Source organism: Budorcas taxicolor, chromosome 2 (assembly GCF_023091745.1).
Source record: "Budorcas taxicolor isolate Tak-1 chromosome 2, Takin1.1, whole genome shotgun sequence".
Classification (NCBI taxonomy): Eukaryota; Metazoa; Chordata; class Mammalia; order Artiodactyla; family Bovidae; genus Budorcas; species Budorcas taxicolor.
This window is the reverse complement of record NC_068911.1, coordinates 148,752,047-148,773,270: the sequence shown is the minus strand read 5'-3', so window position 1 is coordinate 148,773,270 and position 21,224 is coordinate 148,752,047. Positions and strand designations below refer to the sequence as shown.

Here is a 21,224-nt window from a genome sequence, read left to right as displayed (position 1 = left end):
CCCCTGGAGAAGGGAATGGTTACCCACTCCAGTATTCTTGCCTGGAGAATTCCATGGACAGATGGGACTGGTGAACTACAGTTCATGGGGTCACAAAGAGTTGGACACAACTCAGTGACCAATACTTTACTAATGTAAATGAATTCCACAAAGCACAGAATTCTGAAATACAAACATAATCCTGTGATATATATATATATATGTTTATTTTTTTTTAAACTCCAATACCTGAAGACCTTTATTTAAAATACACCCTATTACCTGAATTGACAATGTTTCTTTATTGATACTCTGTAGACATTCACTTGGGTTTCTAGACAGTTGTTTAGCTAGATGAGGCAAAAATTATAAAGGTCTCACTAGCCCACAAGGTCTGGAGGTAAATAACCTTCCATACTCAAAACCTCATGGAAAACAACTAGATAGAAAATCAACAAAGGTACAGGTTTGAACAAACTATCATCCAAAGTGATCAGCTTGACATTTACAGAAGCCTCAACCTAGCAACAACAGAATATTCTTTTAAAGGACATATAAAATATTTGTCAAAAGAGTCTAAATGCTAAGCCTTCAAATAAGTCTCAATAAATGTAAGAGTTGAAGCCACTTGAAATGTTCTCTGGTCACAACAGAATTAAATTAAAACTCAACAACAGAAATAAAATTAGGACTTTCCTAGTATTTGGAAATTAAACACAGTTCTAAATAATCCAAAGATCAAAGTAATCACAAAAGGAATTAAACAGTATTTTAATTGAGTAAGAATGAAAACAATTTATGGTGCACAGTTAAAGAATTGGCTAGAGGGAAATGTACAGATTTAAATACCTATGTTAGAAAAAAAGTTTCAAATCAATAATCTACACTTCTACCACAAGAAATTATAAAAGGAGAAAATTAAATCCAATGCAAGCAAAAGGAAGGGAAAAATCAAGATCAGAGAGAAGTCAATGAAATTTAAAACAAAATAATAAAATCAGTAAAACTAAAAGTTAGATCTTCTATAAAAGAGAAACTTTATTTAGACTAACCAAGAGAAGATACAAATTACTAAAAATCAGGAATAAAAGCAGTCATATACCTAACAACCACAGAACTTAAAATTTATAAGGGAAAAATAATATGAACAATGCTATGCCAATAATTAGACAACGTAGATGAATAGACAAATTTGTATAAAGGAACACATTACCACCAGTGATTCAGGAAGAAATAAGAAATCTGACTAAATTTATCATAAGTAAAATAACTGAATTAGTATTAAAAACTTTCCCACAAAGAAACCAGGCCCAGAAGGCTTCACTGGCAAATTTTATCATATATTTAATGAAGAAACCATACCAATTCTGAAAAGGAGGAAAGACTACTTCCCAACTCATTCTACGAGGCCTGCATTTCCCAGATACCAAAGCCAGACAAAGATATCGCAAGAAAACTACAGGAAAGTATCATTTATGAATATACCTACAATAATCCTACCAAAATACATGCAAAATAAATCTAGAAACATTCAAAAAAGATTATTTACCATGACTGACTGGAATTTATTCCTGTAGTGCAAGACTGGTTTAACAACTGAAAATCAATGAATATAGTATACCACATAAATAGACAAATAAAACCCAGGTGATCATCTCACAGATGTAGAACATGCACCTGATAAAACTCAGCACTCATTCACAGCAAAACTCTCTGTCCCCTAGGAATGGAAGAAAACTTTTTCAAGCTGATTAAGGAAATCTGAGAAAACTTAGAGCTAACGTTATACTAATGGTGAAAGACTAAAAAGCCAACATTGTCCTGGATGTTCCAGCCAGTAAAATTAAAAAAAAAAAAAAGAAAGAAACTGAAAGCAATGCAAGTCACAAAGGAAGAAGTAAAACTGCCTTTATTTGCACAGTATGATCCTGTTGGCAGAAAAGCCTAAGGAGTATACAAATATCCATAGCAGCATTATTCTTAATAGCTAAAAACTGGAAACAATCCAAATATCCATCAATCAGTGAATGGATAAACAAAATGTGGCATATTCATTAAACTGGAATATTATTCAGCACAAACAAGAAGTCAAGTATTGATACATTCTACAACATAGACAAACTTCAAAAACCTTATGCTAAATAAAAGAAGCCAGACACAAAAGCCTGCATATTGAGTGATTCCATTTGCATGGAATTTCCAGAAAAGACAAACCTACAGAGACAGAAAGTGGTTGGCTGAGGTGATGGTGGGAAAGAACTGACTGTAAACTGTCAAGGGAAACTGTGGCGTTGAGGGAAAAGTTTTTCAACTGGGTTGTGGTCATGATTGCATAACCTTTTTCATTTATAAAGAATCACAAAATTATACTTAGAATGAGTACATTTTATAGCAGAAAATGATACTTCAATAAACTGTTTAAAAACTGGCAATAAACAAGTGCAATTTAACTAAAGATTTGTGGAGATTTACCACAGATAGAAGGCAGACACTAGGTGTTCTACAGAATAACCACTAAAAAACTCAAACAATAAATCTTGTCCTTAATGTCCCAAGGGAACTCTGCTAGATTCCAAGGGCAAGAGAATTATAGTTTGATCGTTCCCCTATGAGAAATGGCTCCTGACTCCAATGGCCTACCAATGGAACACCGTACAGTGACCGTCCTGAGTGTTATGACTGCATCTCATTACTGCTAAAAGACAAAGAGATAAAATACAGGATTTCAGTAGTTTAATCTGACAAAGGAAAAGAAAACGAGCCTTATTAGCCAGCTCAGTCTGACATAACAAAATATCATGGACCAGCTGGCTTCAACAACAGAAATTTATTCCCTCACAGTTGGAAGCTGGTGTCAGGTTTGGGTGGGGGCTCTCTTTCTGGCTTGCAAACAGTCACCTTCACATCAGACAGAAAAGAAAGAGAAGAGAGAAGAGAATGCAAACTAGTGTCTCTTTTTATAAGGGTCACTAATCTCATTATGAGGGCTCCAATATCATGACCTCATCTAAATCTAATGACCTCCCAAAGGCTCCGTCTCCAAATACTATCACCTGAGGGGTCAGGGCTTTAATATACAAATTTGGGGAGGACACAATTCAGTCTACAGCAAGGCCTTTAATCATAACTGTTAACTAAAAGGTTTTTTTTCCCCCCAAATGTCCAGGAGGAATTGCAAAGAAAAAAAAAGTTGATTTTTTCCCCTCTATATCCAAGGACATCTATGCTGGTAATATTCTCAAGCCCTGCTGGAACTGTGTTCTATACCTGAACCAAATTCCCTTCCCTTTTCTGGCCCAAGAAACAAGCATGCCATTTTTAAAAGTTTTATGTAGACATGGAAACAGACAGGACTAACAGTACCAAATTATACTTAGCATTTCTTTCCGTGTCAGCATATTTTTTGCCCTGGGCTTGCAATTTGAAGGTGGGGTGGGGTGGGGGGAACCAAAACACTTTTACTGCATTTAAGCTGTTTCTGGGTTTCTCTTAACACATTTCAACCTATTAGTGACTATTTTAACAAAAGACTAACATCCTTTCCTAAACATTTTAATTGGTTAAGGGCTTCTGATGTTTCCTACAAGCAGTCATTTTCAGTCATTGATGATAGCAGTTTGCAGATCAGCAAAATCAGAAATCAGTTTCCTTTCTCAACCAGCTGGGCTTACGAAGCAGTCGTGAAAGACAGCTCAATTCAAGGACAACTAGGAGAACCAAGTACAATGCCCTGCATGACAGTGATCTATTATGCACCGTGAATTACAGGCAATGAAGAAAAAGAACCAAACTGCCACAAGTACTTCAACAGCTCTCTGCTTCACAAATCACTCTCATTAGCACTTCTCGCAAGGGTGAACACCAACAGCAAGCTGGATACCACACCCTTTCTCCAGAGAACCCATGATTAATTCTGTGTTTCCAGCAGAGCCAACTGTGAGCACCTGCCTGGTTGCACTGCTGGCACGGGTCATCAATGCAAGCCAGTGGGCCACCGCATTACATGCAGGCTTGAATGAACTCTGTGTTCTAGCTGTTCTGACACAGGGAAACCACTCACATGAGTTCCACATTTTCAGCCAGAGGAAAAAACATCCTTTCTATTTTTAACATAAAAAAGGAAAAAAAAAATACTCAGCAAGTTTAAGACAACCAACTTTACCATCTGGCACGAGAAAACAAAACTTTGGGAGACTGAAAATGCTGCGTGTGTCACACATAGGTGTTTTAATGCTCTCAGGAAGAAATCTTGGTGCTTGCTGAGAGAGCGTCCCGATTAGTTAACAGGTTTTTATTCGCATGCTCTGATTTTTAACATACAGCTAGGCTACAATTTACAAGAGCCATACTCCGCAATTAGAGATACTCTGACCCACAGATTGACAGCAATCTGAAAAGATGTTAGAAGCTGAGTAAGAATGGACAGGAGCCTTTTAGGGACAAATGTGAAAACTGAAAACACTTACTTATAAAGTGGTTGTGTGTATATGCTAGTCTTTGATTTCTATGTCATGTCTTTTCTATTTTTTCTTTTTCTTTTCAATGATTTCATTGGAATTATTTGGTTAATGAGTTTTATTATATTAAAATGTAAACTCCAGAGCAGGTGTGTACCATCTAATGAAATGTAAGCAACCAATGGAGATGCTTAGGCCACAAAAGGCAACAACTGGCTCTTGAATCTGATCCACACATTTGCAATAATCTGTGGAAAGTCATCTCAACCATTCTGGGCCTAAACCCATAGGCCACATGGAAGATGAACAAGATCCTAAGGGTCAGTTCAGTTCAGTTCAGTCGCTCAGTCGTGTCCGACTCTTTGCGACCCCAAGAACCGCAGCACGCCAGGCCTCCCTGTCCATCACCAACTCTCAGAGTTCACTCATCTCACGTCCATCGAGTCCGTGATGCCATCCAGCCATCTCATCCTGGATCATCCCCTCCTCCTCCTGCCCCCAACCCCTCCCAGCATCAGAGTCTTTTCCAATGAGTCAGCTCTTCCCATGGTCACTGATGCACAATTATCACATCAAATAATAGCATATCCTTCTAGTAGGGGTCCTTTACAATTCCAAACAAACTTAAAATTCACATTGATAAGTGAGGTATAAAATAAGCATGGATCATCAAGTTTTAGAGTTTAACAATTTAAAACAGGTCAAAAAGAAAGTCAATGAAGGACAGTAAAATATTTAATAAAAATATAAAAGTATAGACTAAATCTCTGGAATCTGTAATCATGTATTTTCTCTCTCATGTTCAGATGGATCACTGTTGTTTCGGGAAAAACTAATAAAGTATGTCAAATTGTTAAAAAAAAACTTTTATAGGGCTAACAATACTAAAAATTTTAGTTCTGTTTGTATTTAGTATCCTTTTTTTCAAGATGTTTAAGGTATTTAACAGAAGCTAATTTTCTCTGTTATTTGCTCTGTGCAAAACAGATAAAGGCCATATTTTTTATTTTCTTATGTTTGTCTACAAAGGGGTATGGTAGGTTATATAATTCACAGCAAAGATTAATAAACCATTAACAAAAGAAAATACAGAAAACATACACATATGGGAATTTTTTTCCCAGATCCCTTAAGAAACTTGGATTGAGAACCCAGAGGTTAGACTTGATTCATGGTAGAAAATTATATGAGTCAGTGCTCTACTCACAGAGTAGAAAGAAATTATTTATTTGACTTTGCTGAATAATATAATTTCATTACTAGTTGTGTTAATAACATTCTGCCTAGTTTTGGGCAATCCTACAGAAGTAAATTTTAAGAAATGTCCTTTAAAATTGGAAGGATGTTGTTTGATATATGAGACTAAGAGGTTGGAGAATGAAGATGGCAGAGTAGAGGATGAGACAGGAGCCAAACAAAGTGAGAGAAAAAGATGCGAGAAGCATGAAAGACCTCAATGGCCACAGAACTGAGTGATCATCATCTTCCAAATGGCTGCGTACGTTACACTCAAGGCAAATAAACCTAATGTTAGATATCAGACCCCAAACAGGAGTCCTTACCACTCCAACTTAGGATGCCTTTTCTTGACAGGTCTGTTTTTTAACCAGTCATGCTCCTGTGAATTCAATTTGGTGGAACAGAGCTCCGCTACCTTGTCACAACTCAGGAGTCTCCGAGAACTGTAGACTCAGGTTCTCTCAATAACTCACAACTGCACATAACAGACATCACAGATGATGGAACTGACGGGCTTATGAATACTGTGTGAGGGAAACACCCATCTTCACAACTGAGAGATGATTATTTTATACAGAGCTGTGGTCAAGAATTTTCTATTGTGAAACTGTAGCAACAGAATGGCAGGTGGCTAGCAAGGAAGGAGGAGAGTTGGGCCAGAAAGAGAAGGGCACATAAGAATTAAAGACATCTTACAGAAGCACCAACAGCCAGAATGAATACGTTCCTGGGGTTCAGTGTTAACTTGCTCTCCGCCAGTAAGCTTAGGACAAGGAACATCGCTTACACTAAAAACCAGAAAAGAAAATGTGTGCTGCTGACGGCTCACGTCAAGGGGACAGGATCACAAAACGCTATATGAGCTGAGAGTTTTGGATGACTCTGCTGTTGGTTCAGGACAAAGGAATTGCACCCGTGCTTTAGTTTATAACAGAAGTGAAAGGGCCAAGTTCTAACAAAGGGTAAAACTACCCATTATTAATCACATTTTTGGCCACTCCATTAAAAAAATAGATATACAGGAGAGGAGAGAAGGACTTCTGCCTCCCCTGGCCAAGGCAGAGATCTCTAGAAGATCAAAACCAGGGAGGTAGCTTTAAGTTTGGGAGAGCTCTTCAGGCTTACAAGGTGACTCTTGGCTCACCAAGAGATGTTCAAGTAGAAGAACACGGAAGGTAGAAAAGGAACGAGGACACAAAATTTCTGAAGCTTGAAGCCAGAAAGGGAAGCCAAATGAGGACCATGAGACAGAACTAACTGCTAACAAGTGGGTGGTCCCATTCTTTTGCAGCTCGGCAGAAAGCCTGCTTTTGTGAGGTCACTGGAGATCTCTGACCGACCAAGTTCCGGAATGAGGTCCAGAGGGACATCCACCATCACAACGCTGCAGTGTGCCAGGACTCAATCACCTTCAACAGGAAAGAAGAGCTTACTGGCCAAAATCCTAGCTACAGGCACAGGTTTGAGATGCTTGACCTTGTAACGTTTGAACAAACAAACAGCATAGGAAAGGAAAGCATTAGCAATCAGGAGAAATAGTACTGCTAAGTAGAAAAATCCAGTATTTGAAGGAGACATGGATTTGAATCCCTGTGTGATTTTGGGGGGAAGTTCATTTCTTCCAGTTTTACAGATTCTCCTCCTGTAAAATGGGAATAATGATAATACCCATTGTGATCTATGTGCTTCCCAGGTGGCTCAGTGGTAAAGAATCTGCCTGCCAATGCAGGAGACACAGGTTTTGATCCCTGGATCAGGAAGATCCCCTAGAGGGGGACATGACAGCCCACTCTAGCAGTCTTGCCTGGGAAATCCCATGGAGAGAGGAGGCTGGCGGGCTACAGTCCATGGGGTCACAAAGAGTCAGACATGACTGAGCAGGCACACATTGCCATCTACATGCCACTGAGGGGTTACTTGCCCCTGTTATTTTCACAAGACTGCTTTAATCCCCAATTAGCTTAGGAAAAACAGTGTTTTCCTAAGATATAAGCAAATTCTCAAGAATTTACTGTCTCAAGACCTCTTTCAGTTTAGTTCAGTCACTCAGTCGTATCCGACTCTCTGAGACCCCATGAATCACAGCAAGACCTCCTTAGACTCTGGCATCTGGTGTTCTCAGGAGCTTTCTCTGCTCTGCCTGAACTTAACTTCAGACCCCAAACTCTGCCTCCTTACCAACTCCCCCAGGCAGAGCACTCAAGCCAAGCATCCCAGAGTTTTACCAACACTGAAGAAAATCCTAAGTCATGAGCTGAGAATATACTGTAGAACACGGCACCCTTATGCAAATTTGTTCACTTCCTCTCCTCTTACCTGTTTCTCCTCATTCCCTCCTCTCCTGCCATAGCTTCAATTTTTCCGCTTCTATGGTGCCAGCAGCTCCCCTCTTCTCTGAACCCCACCACTGGCCCCTAACCTCACTTTTTGTCTCAATTACCCTACAGAGCAATACTGCAGTCATGTGAGCAAGCACAGAAAATATCAGAGCTTCAAAACTGGTACCAGGATTTTCTGAAAAAATGACTTTTATTGGGGAAATTCTTTGGTAAGTACTTGTGCCCCGGAGGAACACAGATTCAGTCTCTACCTCAAGCCTCTATTCAGCTCACAGGCCCTGACCCTGGGTAGCAATAATGAACACAACATTGTTATATAAACAAGGCTGAAGGATTACAACTGCCAGTGGCAACTTGTTAAAGGCAAATGAACAGGAACTGGAATGCAGTCAAGTGAATGAATGTCAGTCCGAGACCCTCTATCCATCCCTTCAAGTTGCTTTGGTATCAGCTCAAGACTAAATGGAATTCTGGGTTTCATCTGATAAGAAAAATGTGAGGATGTAATCAATTTCAGAAGGATCAAATCTAAGAGCAGGAGTAAGGTCTTTCTGAGATTACTGTCAAGGGCTCAAACTCTTAGGAGCAAACAAGAATTATGTCTCAGAAAATGGGAGGATATGACACAAAGATGTTTTATTCCCAGAGAACTTCAGTGAAGTGGAACTAAAAGCTCCAGGATTCCAGCCCACTGTTTTCTTAACAGGGAGACCTACGAATTGGCTCCTCTCTGTTTCAAAGACCAGTGCTAAATCTACCTTCCCGTGCTCATATTGTGGCCTCGGTGAGCTCACCAACGAGGGACAGTCACAAAGACCTACCAGGAAAGAAAACTGTTCTATAAAACAGTGTAACAAAAAGTGACAATTATTAGTCTAGACTTAAATCACATTAACCTAACTAAACACCTTTCCTTAAGTGCAAAGCCCACGTTATATCTCTTACCTTCCTCAAAGCTGGCCTTCTTCTGCCTCACTAGAACACGGAAGTTCTCAGCAGGATTCACGCTTCCAACCTAGAACACACCCACAGACAGTAAACCTGCAGATCACTTCTCTTTTTGGAAGTACCCCAGGCAAGACAAGACAACTTAATGTAGTGTGTTCTTATAAAACAGGCAAAGACAAAGTGAGGCCCTTCCTGTTCATTTTCATTTCCATGGTTTGTTAAAAACTAGCAGATTTCTGTGTTCAAAGGGCTGCCATCTGTCTGTACTTCCACTCACCTCTCCTCATGCAAACTGACTTCATTCCAGAGGGGTCAGAAGTCTGACGCCAGAGGCACCAGGCAGGCTAGCTTACTAGGCAGACTACCTGTCCATCCTGACACCCAACCAATTAGGAAGGGGAGGATGCTGTGGTGCAGGGTCAGTTCAGAGTATCTTTGTCCCACTAAGATAACACAGGAACTGATACCCTGATGCCCTGATTCACTGAACTGTCCTTTCTGGGGACTGCTGCTGATCAAACCTGTGGCACTGAAATCTTGGTAGACTATTCAAACATGCCCAAAATAAACATGGCCCCCAAATAAAAACACATCAGTGCTAGGTGGGAGAGTTTCAAAGACAAAAGTCTCTGCCACGCTGTATGGCACTTTCTGATCATGCCTGTGTCTCTCAACTTCTGATCTCAACCTTAATTAATAGGGGCTAAGTTTGAGCTCAAGGGGGAGAAGACAATGGGGTCCTATAAAGGCTGGTAAATGCTGGTACAAAAGTACTCGGATTTCCAGTCTGCTCTAGTATAGCATCAGAAAAGCTCCGAGAATAAAAAAGGTCATGATTTTTTTTCCCCTTTACTATAAAGATATTGTACTAAAATCCAAATAACTTTTTAGACATTCAGTTTTTCTGGAGCATTGCTTTTTCAGGAGGGGAAAAGGCATGCCCTAATACTAGCTACCCTTTCTAGTCTATTTGGCTAGTAGTAAAGAACATAAGATTCACTGATTCAAAAAAAGGTCACTTAAAATAAGGCAATATGTTCAAGTTCCAAAAACCATTCCGTTAAAGATCTCAAGTGTCAAAGGATACATGGTTTGGAGAAACCCTAAACTAGTGAGTTGTACATCAGAAAGGAAACGAGACTTATACTCTTAAAGCTAATATACTTGGAGATAAGACTCCTATCACTAAGCCCCCACTTATCCTACCATTGTGACTAAACAGAAAGCTGCAAAATGAAGTCACCAGAAAAACTTTACCTAAGTGATGTGTCATGCTCTATACAGTGCTCTATGTATTGATACTACATATCATATAAATTATCCTATAGGTGATTCACTGACAATAATTAAAAGAAGAAAGGAAGAAGTGTGGGATGGACAAACATGGCTTATACACTGAAAGGACCAGAGAAAGTGCTACATTAAAGGACTAGCAGAATGATGCCAACTCCCCAAGTCCCAACTTTCCCAAAAGAGGGGAGCACAGCAGGGAAGTTCTGCTCACACAGGTGACAGTGCCTTCGGCCAGGCTGGAGACACTGAAGTGGGCTTCCTCCTCCTCCGTCTTCAGTCTTTTACAGGTGGGTCCCTCTTCATGACTGGAAAAGAAGTAAATGGCTTTTTCCTCCCCTTAAAATAGAACGAATACAAAACCCAGAACTGCTGATGTGAAAAGTATCAATTTATTTTTAAAGAATCAAAAACAAGTAGCCACACTTAGTCTTCCTTTACAAGCAGCTGCCTCCCCTTCCCAGCCTCCAAGCTCCTGACAGACCAACCAACTACAGCGGGGCCTGGGCTTTAATTAGCAGTCGCATCACAAAGCCCTTTCAAAAGATGAAACTGCAAGCACAGGTAATGGAAACTTCACATTTCAGCACGAAACCCATTTACCCTTTGGCTGTTATTTGCTGGTTTCTACCTGAGAATTGATAGCTAGTAATATTAGCTTTCCAGATACACAGAAGACCTTTGTGTCTAATAATCTATCTTCTTCATCATGTATGTGTTTTATAAGCTCCTACTTCCAGCTGTCAAAACTTACTAGACAATCCTTAATTAAATATGCAAGAGCATGGTCTTAAAGAAGTCAAACTATAAAAAACCACTTTCAAAAGAAAACTTTTAATGTGTTCCTTTATAAACCTAATTGTGTTTTGTGTAATATGCTAAGAGAGTGCAAAAGCATCTGTGTGATAAGGGAACGATGACTCCAAAGAAGTGTATCAAACATCTTGCCTCAAGTAACAGGCTGGCTTTAACAGTCTGCCTTAAAGTCGAGAGGAGGTCAGGTTAATTGCAAAGGAGAAGAAAGATCCAAAGACTCTGCCCGTAATCTTACTTAAGCTACAGAACAGACAGACATGAAGATTTTTCTCCCAGACAAATAGTCAATCTGGGGGAAGAGAAGCTGCCAAGAAATGGCTGAATGAGAAGGGAAAATAGTAACCAAGAACTACGATTCTAAATGGGATGTTTTTATTCAAAAGCCCAACTTCCAGACAGTAAGGCTTGAAGAGGTTATCTTAAAAGTAAAGCAAAGAAAAATATGACAGAAGTTAGCTTATTCAATAATATTTCAATAATGAATCTCCTCTTCCAGCCCGATGAAAGAACTAAAGTCATCATTACAGTTTTATAAACACGAATTAAAAGTTTTACTAGTTGACATCTTTCCCATTTACCACTTGCCTTCTTCCCTTTGAGAAGTGAAGAAAAGATAAGGGGTGACTCATTCAGAGCTCTTTCCTTCAAGCAGAATAAACAAACACACAAAACCCTGCTGACGAAAACAAGGGAAAATGCACAAACCTGAGGAAGCATGAAATTCTATCAGAATTTGAGTTCTTTAAAAAAAAAAAAAAAAGTCACAGCCACTTTAGTTAATCTTTGCCAGCTCTTCCCAAGAGAAAGATAACAGGGTTCAGGGAAAATCCACAGATTAAAAACATCCAGACTCTAGTCTCAGTTTTTGCTACTGGCTAGCCCTGGAGTTTTATACCTTCTTGAAGGTACTGACTCTGTATTAATTTTTGTATGTTTAGAGTCTAGTAAGTGACTGTCCTTTCTGAGCTTCAGTTTGTTCCTCAGGAAAACACCAAGATGAAAAATACCATGCATACATCGACTATTCGCATTTTCTCTTCCAAAAGTACAAATTAATTTATACAGTAGCATTAAAGAGCGTTAAACATACAGAGCTAAGTTCTGTGAGAACACAAGGTCACATCACATGGAAGAATTTCTCCAACCCTCCCAAATAAGATTCTAGGGAACGAAGAAATAGAAAACACACATACCGATTCTCCAGAACTGGGCAGATAAAGGCCAGTCCGGAAGTGAGCAGGAAACAGTAAAAACACATTTAATAATCTCAAGATTGAATCACTTAACAGGATTAATGAGAAATTTACAAATATTAAACCCGTAATGTCTATCTGAAGTGGGAAAGTGCAATGACTCTCATCCCCAAGTTATCTAAGAACGGGCTGAGCCCTGGAAAGTACACATCATCCAGGCAAGGTCACGGCAGACACACAAGCGTTAACAGCTGCTGCGTCTGGATGCTGGGGCCCTAGACAGTTTGTGGCTTTCTCTCCTTTTCTCATTTTCTTTCATATATCAGTATTTACCTTGTAGTTCATTTACAAGTACATATACCTTAGTTCATTTACTCTTAGGCTCTAGGTTCTAAAATTTGTAACCATTAGCAATCTTTATTTTATATAGAAAACTAGGAAGTAGACAGCTGCAAATTATCTGTCCTATCCCAGTATTCTGCAGCAGATTAGCAAATTTTATGTATATAGACTCTTATAATCTGTAAGGCTAGAGAAGGAAATGGCAACCCACTCTATTCTTGCCTGGAAAGTCTCATGGACAGAGGAGCCTGGTGGGCTACAGTCCTTGACATCATAGAGGGTCAGACATGCCTGAGTATCAGCACGAGAACACATAATCACCACCTTCAAGAAGTTCAGTCAAAAAAGAAAGATAATATATAAACAGGCAATTAACAAAATATTGTGGTAAGCAGTGCATCTCTTTGAGAGAACAGCGAGAGGCTGTATTGGGCTGCGGCATGAGGCACAAGCTGGGAAGTAGTGAGAGATAAAGATGGAAAATATCTAAACTGTAGGCATAAAAACTTTGAGGACAGAAAGTGGTTCTCCAGTTAGTAAGATAGATACTTGTTTTCCTTCTGTGTATCTGGGTTTTCTCATTTGTGTAACAGAATTTGATCTGAAGCTGAAGGTAATGGAAAGCCAGGAGAGCAAAGGTTTTTAATCAAGTATCCAAGAAGGACATCAAGGAATTTGTGACCACCCAAAATTATATGCAAAATTTATTATGTTGGGGCATTTTCCTGGGGAGATGGTTCACAGTTTTTATTAGAAGATAAAAGGGTCCATCACACACAAACACACACTGATGAAGAATCACTGCATTAGAGAATTTTAAGCAAGGGAGTGATATGATCAGTTTTTTTTTCTAAAAAATCACTCAGATAGCAGATTGCAGAATGAACTGGAAGGGGAAGCCTGGAATGAGGGAAATTGGCCAAGGGGGTTATATCAGTAAAGCAGGCTAAAGTGAAGCCTACATAATAGCAATGGCAGTGGGCAATGCTAGTAAGAACTAACCTTTTTTAAAAATAAACGCTCACCATCAATCATGATGCCAAGCGTTTGAGCTAGCTATTATAAACTGTCCTCTTACAAATGAGCAAAACCAAGAGTCAAAAGGGCCTGACCTTGTCTTAAGCACACAGTAAGGGGTCCACAGCTAACTTTTAACTACTCTCCTAAAAGGCAGGTATTTGTTATCACAGCTTGGCATAGAGCAACTTGCCGATTTTGACCACTATTAAAAAGAAATGCTTGACTTTTGATCCAGATCTATCTGACTCTAAAATCAATGCTATTAGCCACTATACTAACCTGAAGTGAAAGGAGTGAACTTGAGGTAAATCTAATACAACCTGGTAAACCAATTAGATGTGGAAAGTGAAGAAAAGGGATGACTCCCTAGAAGAAATTAGGTGTCATTCACTAAAAAACTGAAAATAATAACATGAAGAGGGGGGCTGAAAGGAGTGTGGAAAGAGAAAGAAGGTGATAAAGTAATTTCTGGACATATTGACCTTGAGTTATTTGCAGACAGTTAAGATCCAGTGGATAAGATGGAAATATTTTAGGATAGACAGGTGTTCAGTTATTTTTGAAGACCCATATGTGAAATAATTAAGGTCTTAGGATGTGCAACACAGTATAATCGTTGAGAGTGTAAGCTCTGGGGTCGAACTACCACGTTTAAATCCTCACTCTAACACTTAACCAGCTGTGATCCGAAGCAAGTTTCTTATCTTCTCTAAGCTTCAGGGTCCTCAGCTTTAAGATGGAGTAAATAAAAGAACCTACTTCATAGGGCGGCCAGGAGGATCCAAACAGATAATACACGTAAAGCTCCCATAACATACCTGTATCCAATAAATATCAGCCCTTTCAGAGAAAGAGACCTACGAAATATCAACCTGAAAGACTCATGGGGAAAGAAAAGCCGCCCCAGAGGAATCTGAGAGGGAGCTGTCAAAGGTTCAGAAGAAAAGTCTGGAGAAGCTGAATTTAAGGAAGATATATGAATTTCAAGAGGGAAAGAATAACTGACAATGTCAAGTGTTACAAAGAGGTCAAGTAAGAAAAGGACTGCCAAGCTTAAGTAAATCTGGCAGCGAGTGTCTTTCAGGAGGCCAGGTGCAGGGATGTGGTGGAGGCATAAGCCTGGGCCCACAAGTGCTGGGAACAGCAGCAGTGTGGGCTGTTCTAATAAGCCTGGCTGTGGAAGGAAAGAAGATGATAACAGGTAGTAATTAGAGGGAGGAAACTGAGAGGATTATTTCATTTTCTTTTAGAGGAAAGAAATAAAATGTTAATGTGTGGAGGGAAGGGGGTTGGTACAGAGGGAGAAGCTGAAAATTACAGAAGGAAGGAAGCAATTATTAGTGGACTGAAAGGTACCAGGTAGGATGGAAGACAGCATCCTAGGACACAAGTGAAAGGATTAACTTGGGACAGGATGTGGTACCCTCCTCCACTGAGACAGGAAGAAAGGAAGTGAAGGCAGACAGATATGTTTTTCAGTAAGATGGGCTGGAAAACTGAGGCGTTCTGACCTATTATGGGCTTCTATTTTCTCTTTGAAATCACCATCATCATCATGGAAATATGTACCCTGGGTACAGGGACATTGAATATACAAAAAATTATAGCTTTTTGTAAGCAATCTCTCTTTCCCTTAGGGAGACCACCTCTACAGCTGATTGAGGTTTAATGATAAAAACTGAGAGTCTCTAGAACCTTGCAGAAGGGACTGAGTCATTCCTGAATATACGAGGTGCTCGATAAATACTTGTTACATGTGTCGTTTCTGCAGTTCTTAAAAACTAAGATTTCTGAGAAGGAAGACTAGAGCCGTGGAGTGTGAGTAGGTGTGTGTGAGCAAGATTATTCTCTGGTCCCAGGCAGCTCACTTGGCTGGGTGGCACACCGAACCTTTATGGGAGCAAAGAACAAGCAGGGATCAAATCACAGAACAACAGTCTTCAGGCTCTGGGTCTCAGTGGTATGTTCTTCTTTTTTTTTTTTAACCAGCTAATTTACATTTTAATCAACAGGAGGAGTGGGAAATGGCCCATTTCTTTCCCACAACACACGAAGGTAATCAAGATCATAAAAGAGAGCTTTACAACAGAGAGAGAATAGCCATATGACTGTTGGGAGACGACAGCAACGCTGTCGTGGGAAGAAAAGGACTCAGAGTTTTATTGACTGTTCTGAGACATGAGGAATCCAGAGGTAGCTGAAGGTAGAGAGGGAAAGAGGGTTTTTAGCGGCAGTCTTCTGATGTAGAAAAAGGCACAACAGACTAAAGAGAAACACAAAATTCTCCAGATGTGTTAGAAATGCACACGATAGAATCTTTAAACCCTAGGACTTTTTTTTCCCCCAATTCTGACAAAGCTTGAGGTAGTAGCCTCTAAAAAGCCACAGAAAATGCAAAGATGTCTTTTTAACTTGGAAGATAATTCACTGAATTAACACTTTACAGAACCCTGTGAAGACTTCTGGAAATTACTCAATACTGTTCCAATCAGGTACTGACAAATGAAAACTTTACTTTGTCAATAATGACACAGCTGTGGGAAGGAAATCAAAGAAAAAGGAAAAAAAAAATTGTGATCTAAAAAATAATTGTGATCTCAGCATACAACCTACAAAAATGAGTAGATCAGTTTGATCTGGGGGGAAAAGTTACCAATAATCAGACCAAAACCTGGTGAAATCAATGTCATCAGTTCAGTTCAGTTGTTCAGTCCTGTCTGACTCTTTGCAACCCCGTGAATCGCAGCACGCCAGACCTCCCTGTCCATCACCAACTCCCAGAGTTCACTCAGACTCACGTCCATCGAGTCAGTGATGCCATCCAGCCATCTCATCCTCTGTCGCCCCCTTCTCCTCCTGCCCCCAATCCCTCCCAGCATCAGAGTCTTTTCCAATGAGTCAACTATTCGCATGAGGTGGCCAAAGTATTGGAGTTTCAGCTTTAGCATCATTTCTTCCAAACAACACCCAGGGCTGATCTCCCTGCAGTCCAAGGGACTCTCAATGTCATACACCCAAATAACTCTGGATAAGAACAGCCTAAGGTTTGTTTGTGTTCTGCTTTGAATGGAAACTGATATAATTCTAAGCAGACTCTGATGTGTGGGAAAAAACAATAGCTACCCGAAAGCTTGATGTAAGGGCATGAAAACCATTTTACAATCCTTAAACTGTAACTACCTCACTAATGGTATAACCAAGCACATCAACACAGTAACAGCACAGCTGCAGACGGCCAGGTTTCTCATTCTCCTCCCAATTTTCCTTCCAAAAATCTCACTGATATTCTCCTGAGAGCCTACCTCCAAAATAAGAAACTTGATGATTTTCACCCCTCTCCTCTCATCCCCAGTACCTTACTTTAAAAATGGTAAAATTTAGTTGCAGATATTCAAAGATCGTTTATCTTCCTATATATATATATACACATAATTCACTAAGAATCTGACGCAGATCAAAAAGTCAACAACCCCAAAGGTAGCTCTAATTTCTAGATGCACAAGCAGGATAAAACATATCCACGCTGGATTTCCAATGCAAGGCTCAAAAAGCAAGAGTTTTCTTTCTCCCACTTTTGTGATTCTACAAACCCAGGTTGCAGTCCTTAATGACAGAACCCCTCTAAGACCACCACCAGTCTTCTGGGCTCCAACCTCACACACAACTCCATTGCGTACTTACTTATCTTGGAAAAGGTCCTGACCAGTCACTTGGTTCTTTTTCTTGATGACTTCCGTCAGAGGGAAGAGGGTCTTTATTTTGGAGACAGGAACCTGACACTTAGCTGTCACCTCGGTGGGGGGATCCAGCATACTCAAAATGTGTTGCTGAATGGGGGGCAGAGGCTCCTGGGGATGGAGAGCTCTGTGCAGCAGACACTGTGGAAGAGGAGTAAGGACTGTGAAACGGAGACATGGTCACCACACACAGCTGACCAGTGATCCTCCATCTGTAGCTTGGGAGGGCTACAAGATTCCTACCACTAGTGAAAGACAGCAAAGCAGGCGGATCCAGAACCGCCCTGGTTAGCAGGACACTGGTAATGTCTAAAAGCAACCATAAAACAGATCCCAGCCTAGCAGCACCGTCCGCTGACGCCCTCCTGGAAAAGAGCCTCATCCCACAAAAAGAGTCCGCTGCTCTGGCTTCCTGGAGGATATATGGGGTTTCCTCAGCCTCTGATAATTTGGGAGTATAACCTTTCAGCTATAATCCTTTTACCTCCCTTCAGCATGCTGTGCTTTCTCCCTTGTACCATCTTAGAAAACAACACAAGCTGGATGAATCAGGTGCTAAAGGGTAGGTGCTCAGTGAGTCCCAGGAATACTGTGCAAGAGATGACACCAGAGATCTCTCTCAAACCTCCCCAAGTCATCCTCTCACTTCCATCCATCTCTACCACAGCACTCTTGTCTGGGCACCTGCACCCCTCCCATGGGCTACCACAGCCCCTTTCTAACTGGTCTCCCCATGTCCACCCTCATGGCTCTCCTGCCTGGAGCTAACCATAACAGAGCCGCTGACTGCCTCTCTCCTCCTTACTCACCACAACCCAGCTAGCCTGGGCTCCTCCTCCTCCACGCAAAGACCAGCTCTCTCCAGACTTTAGGTCCCATGCGTAAGACTCCCTCGGCCTCTTCTGCCTTCCCTTAGATCTCAATGGAGCTGGCCCTTTTAAAATCATTCTGTTCTTTGCTCACTTATCACCTCTTCTGACAGGCTTCCCCTGACACTATATGAAGCAGAACTTTACCCTCATTTTACCACCTAGTCATTCTCTATTGTGAACCTGATCTTATATTTTGTACAGTATTTATCATTATCTAAAATTACCTTATCAACCTTTTAGTTTACTTATTACCTCCACTTTCCCCCTGAAAGTAGAAACACTGCTGGCCTTATTTACTGCTGAATCCCAAGTGCTTAAAATGGCACCCCAACATGATAAGCACCTAACAGATACTGGCTGAGTGAATACGGTGCTCTTCTTCAGAACTCCAGGTGTTGACAGAGGTTTCAGGAAGCTGCACCAGGAGTGGGGCCAAGGTCAAGGCCAAGGTCAAGGCCAGGACAGGTTCTCCATTGCTCAGACAAGTGGAAACCCAGACAGCAGGCCACTTCCATTCATCACTGATAACTGCTCTCAGACTAGAAAGCCAGGAGTGGGGCCAAGATCAAGGCCAGGACAGGTTCTCCACTGCTCACACAAGTGGAAACCCAGACAGCAGGCCACTTCCATTCAATCACTGATAACTGCTCTCAGACTAGGAAGCCAGGCCTTGGCAAAGTACTGTTATCTGCCCAGAAAAGTAAATACTCTAAAAGGAACACAGGAATGGCATCAAAGAATGAAGTAACCATTTAGGAAAAAAAAGAGAAAAAGTGAAACTTATGAATATAGTGATGTTTTATCCCCTTGCTAGAGGATAATTACAAAATTAGGCTGGAGAACAAAACTCCTATTCCCACATTTTAGAAAACAATTTATATGTTAGTAACTGTGAAGAAAAAAAACCAGGGAACTGAATAGCTCCTACAATTTTAAAATTACTGTTTCATACCACAAAGTATATATGTATTGTTTTTCCTACCCTGTCGAAAATGGAAGCTAGACTTCTTAGTTCTAAAAAAATAGATACTTGGGATTAAGTAGTAAATATCATCAGAGTCAATATTCTACAAATTAAGAAAACCCCAAGGTAGGAATTAAATACCAATTTCCTCTGGAAATTTCATGTACTGCTCCCTGATTTCAATAGACCAACCCCAAGCCTTCCTTCTCCTATTAAGTTCATTGTTTCAGAGTCCTGATTCCTTTTTCCTAATTACTTTCCCTGGTGCATCAATGACATTGGGCCTGTTTAATGCACAGCAAAAGGGGAAACCAAAAAAGATCTCAAACTCTGTGAATCTACCCTGACCTTCTCATGAATAATTTACAATTCACCACGCTCTCCCTCAGGTCAGTCATTAAAATATCTAAAACAATTTAGAAAGCCCTAAAGAAGTAAGCAGAAATCCAGCACCCAACACAGCACACTACCTCTCAAATACTCTGGGAGATTCTAGCTGTGATATTTTTGGGGAAAGAACTGTGAACACAGCACACTACCTCTCAAATACTCTGGGAGATTCTACCTGTGACATTTTTGGGGAAAGAACTGTGAATTCTAGGCAATTCTTTCAAATAGTATCATTATCCTTAAGTCAGTAATAAGGAACCCACAAGTGATGTTCAAAACCATCAAACTCATGTTTTCTCAAAGGTCACATTTTAAAAAAGGCTCAGTAGGGTAAATATTCAATTTTAAAAATCTCAATTTATTAAAAAAAAAAAACAAAAACAGGTTATGAGAAAGTGACACTTTTCAGTAGCCAAGACGCTGAGATCTCAGTCCTCAGTCTACGTAATTTCTCCTTTAAGCAACTATTTTCCTGTATGTGATTTTTACAATTTGAAAAAGACTAGGCAATGGCACCCCACTCCAGTACTCTTGCCTGGAAAATCCCAAGGACGGAGGATGCTGGTAGGCTGCAGTCCATGGGGTTGCAGAGAGTCAGACACTACTGAGTGACTTCCCTTTCACTTTTCACTTTCATGCGTTGGAGAAGGAAATGGCAACCCACTCCAGTGTTCTTGCCTGGAGAATCCCAGGGACGGCGGAGCCTGGTGGGCTGCCGTCTCTGGGGTCGCAGAGAGTCGGACACGACTGAAGCGACTTAGCAGCAGCAGCAGCAAAAAAAAACAAACAAACAAACTTCAGGCCACATGGCTAGATCATAAGTTACTAATATGTTGATTTTAGCAACAAAGTATCAATTATTTAAAAGGCAGTAGTAACTGTACACTTGACAAAGGGTACTTTTCAGCATTTCTTTCTAAAGTTAGAATTAACTTCTCCTGCCAAGGAGTTGATTACTAACCTCTCCTCCCTTCTGCCCTCTACTCCCAGCTCATTCACCCTTAGTTATGACATTTTAAAAGAAAAAAAAAGAAAAGTCCTCCTAGAAAAGTCCTCCTGGGCCCTACCTCCTCCTGTAACTTCCTGGTTCCCCTCTCTCTTCTCCTTCATCAGTGCGGCTTTCTCCTCCAGGCTCTGCAACCTGGCTCCTGCCCCATCACTCCACTGCCACCGGGTGCTCGAAGTCATCAGACATCACTACAAACCCCAGAGGCCCTTTGCCTGGCTCAGCTCTCTTCACCACTGCGCAACGTCTGACTCCAACACCCTTCTAGTTCTTTCTGCCTCTCTGAGCTTGTGGGGGGCGACAGGCGGGGGGAGTAGGAGCACTGATTAGCAGCCTTCCAGTCTCTCCCCAGTGGTCCAGTCATACTGGTGTTCGGGACTTCGTTCTCTGCCCTCATCACTCAGCATTCTCCCAGGTGACCTCATTCACTTCTGCTTCTGTCTCAATGAGGAGGGCTCTCAAATGTACAGACATTCAGTCCTGAAGGCTCTCCTGGGCTTCGCACCCCTATCTGCAACTTCCCCCTGAGTGTCTGTACTGGATAGCTGACAGATAACTCAAATTGAACACCTGCAAGAATACATGTACTACCTTTGCTATCTGTTCGTTCTATATTCCTTATCCTAATTCAT

The 21,224-nt window shown here is 40.7% G+C and overlaps 1 protein-coding gene across 1 annotated transcript in view; it reads right to left on the bottom strand.

Moving 5' to 3' along the window:
- XRCC5 (X-ray repair cross complementing 5) overlaps positions 1-21,224 on the bottom strand; it is a 90,696-nt gene that overhangs the window by 31,687 nt on the left and 37,785 nt on the right. Inside the window, exons 14-16 of the mRNA XM_052664340.1 lie at positions 17,305-17,501; positions 10,467-10,560; positions 8,960-9,029 (exon numbers count right to left, since the gene is read on the bottom strand). Coding sequence (XP_052520300.1) covers positions 8,960-9,029; positions 10,467-10,560; positions 17,305-17,501 — 361 coding nt within the window. The remainder of the gene's footprint in view (positions 1-8,959; positions 9,030-10,466; positions 10,561-17,304; positions 17,502-21,224) is intronic.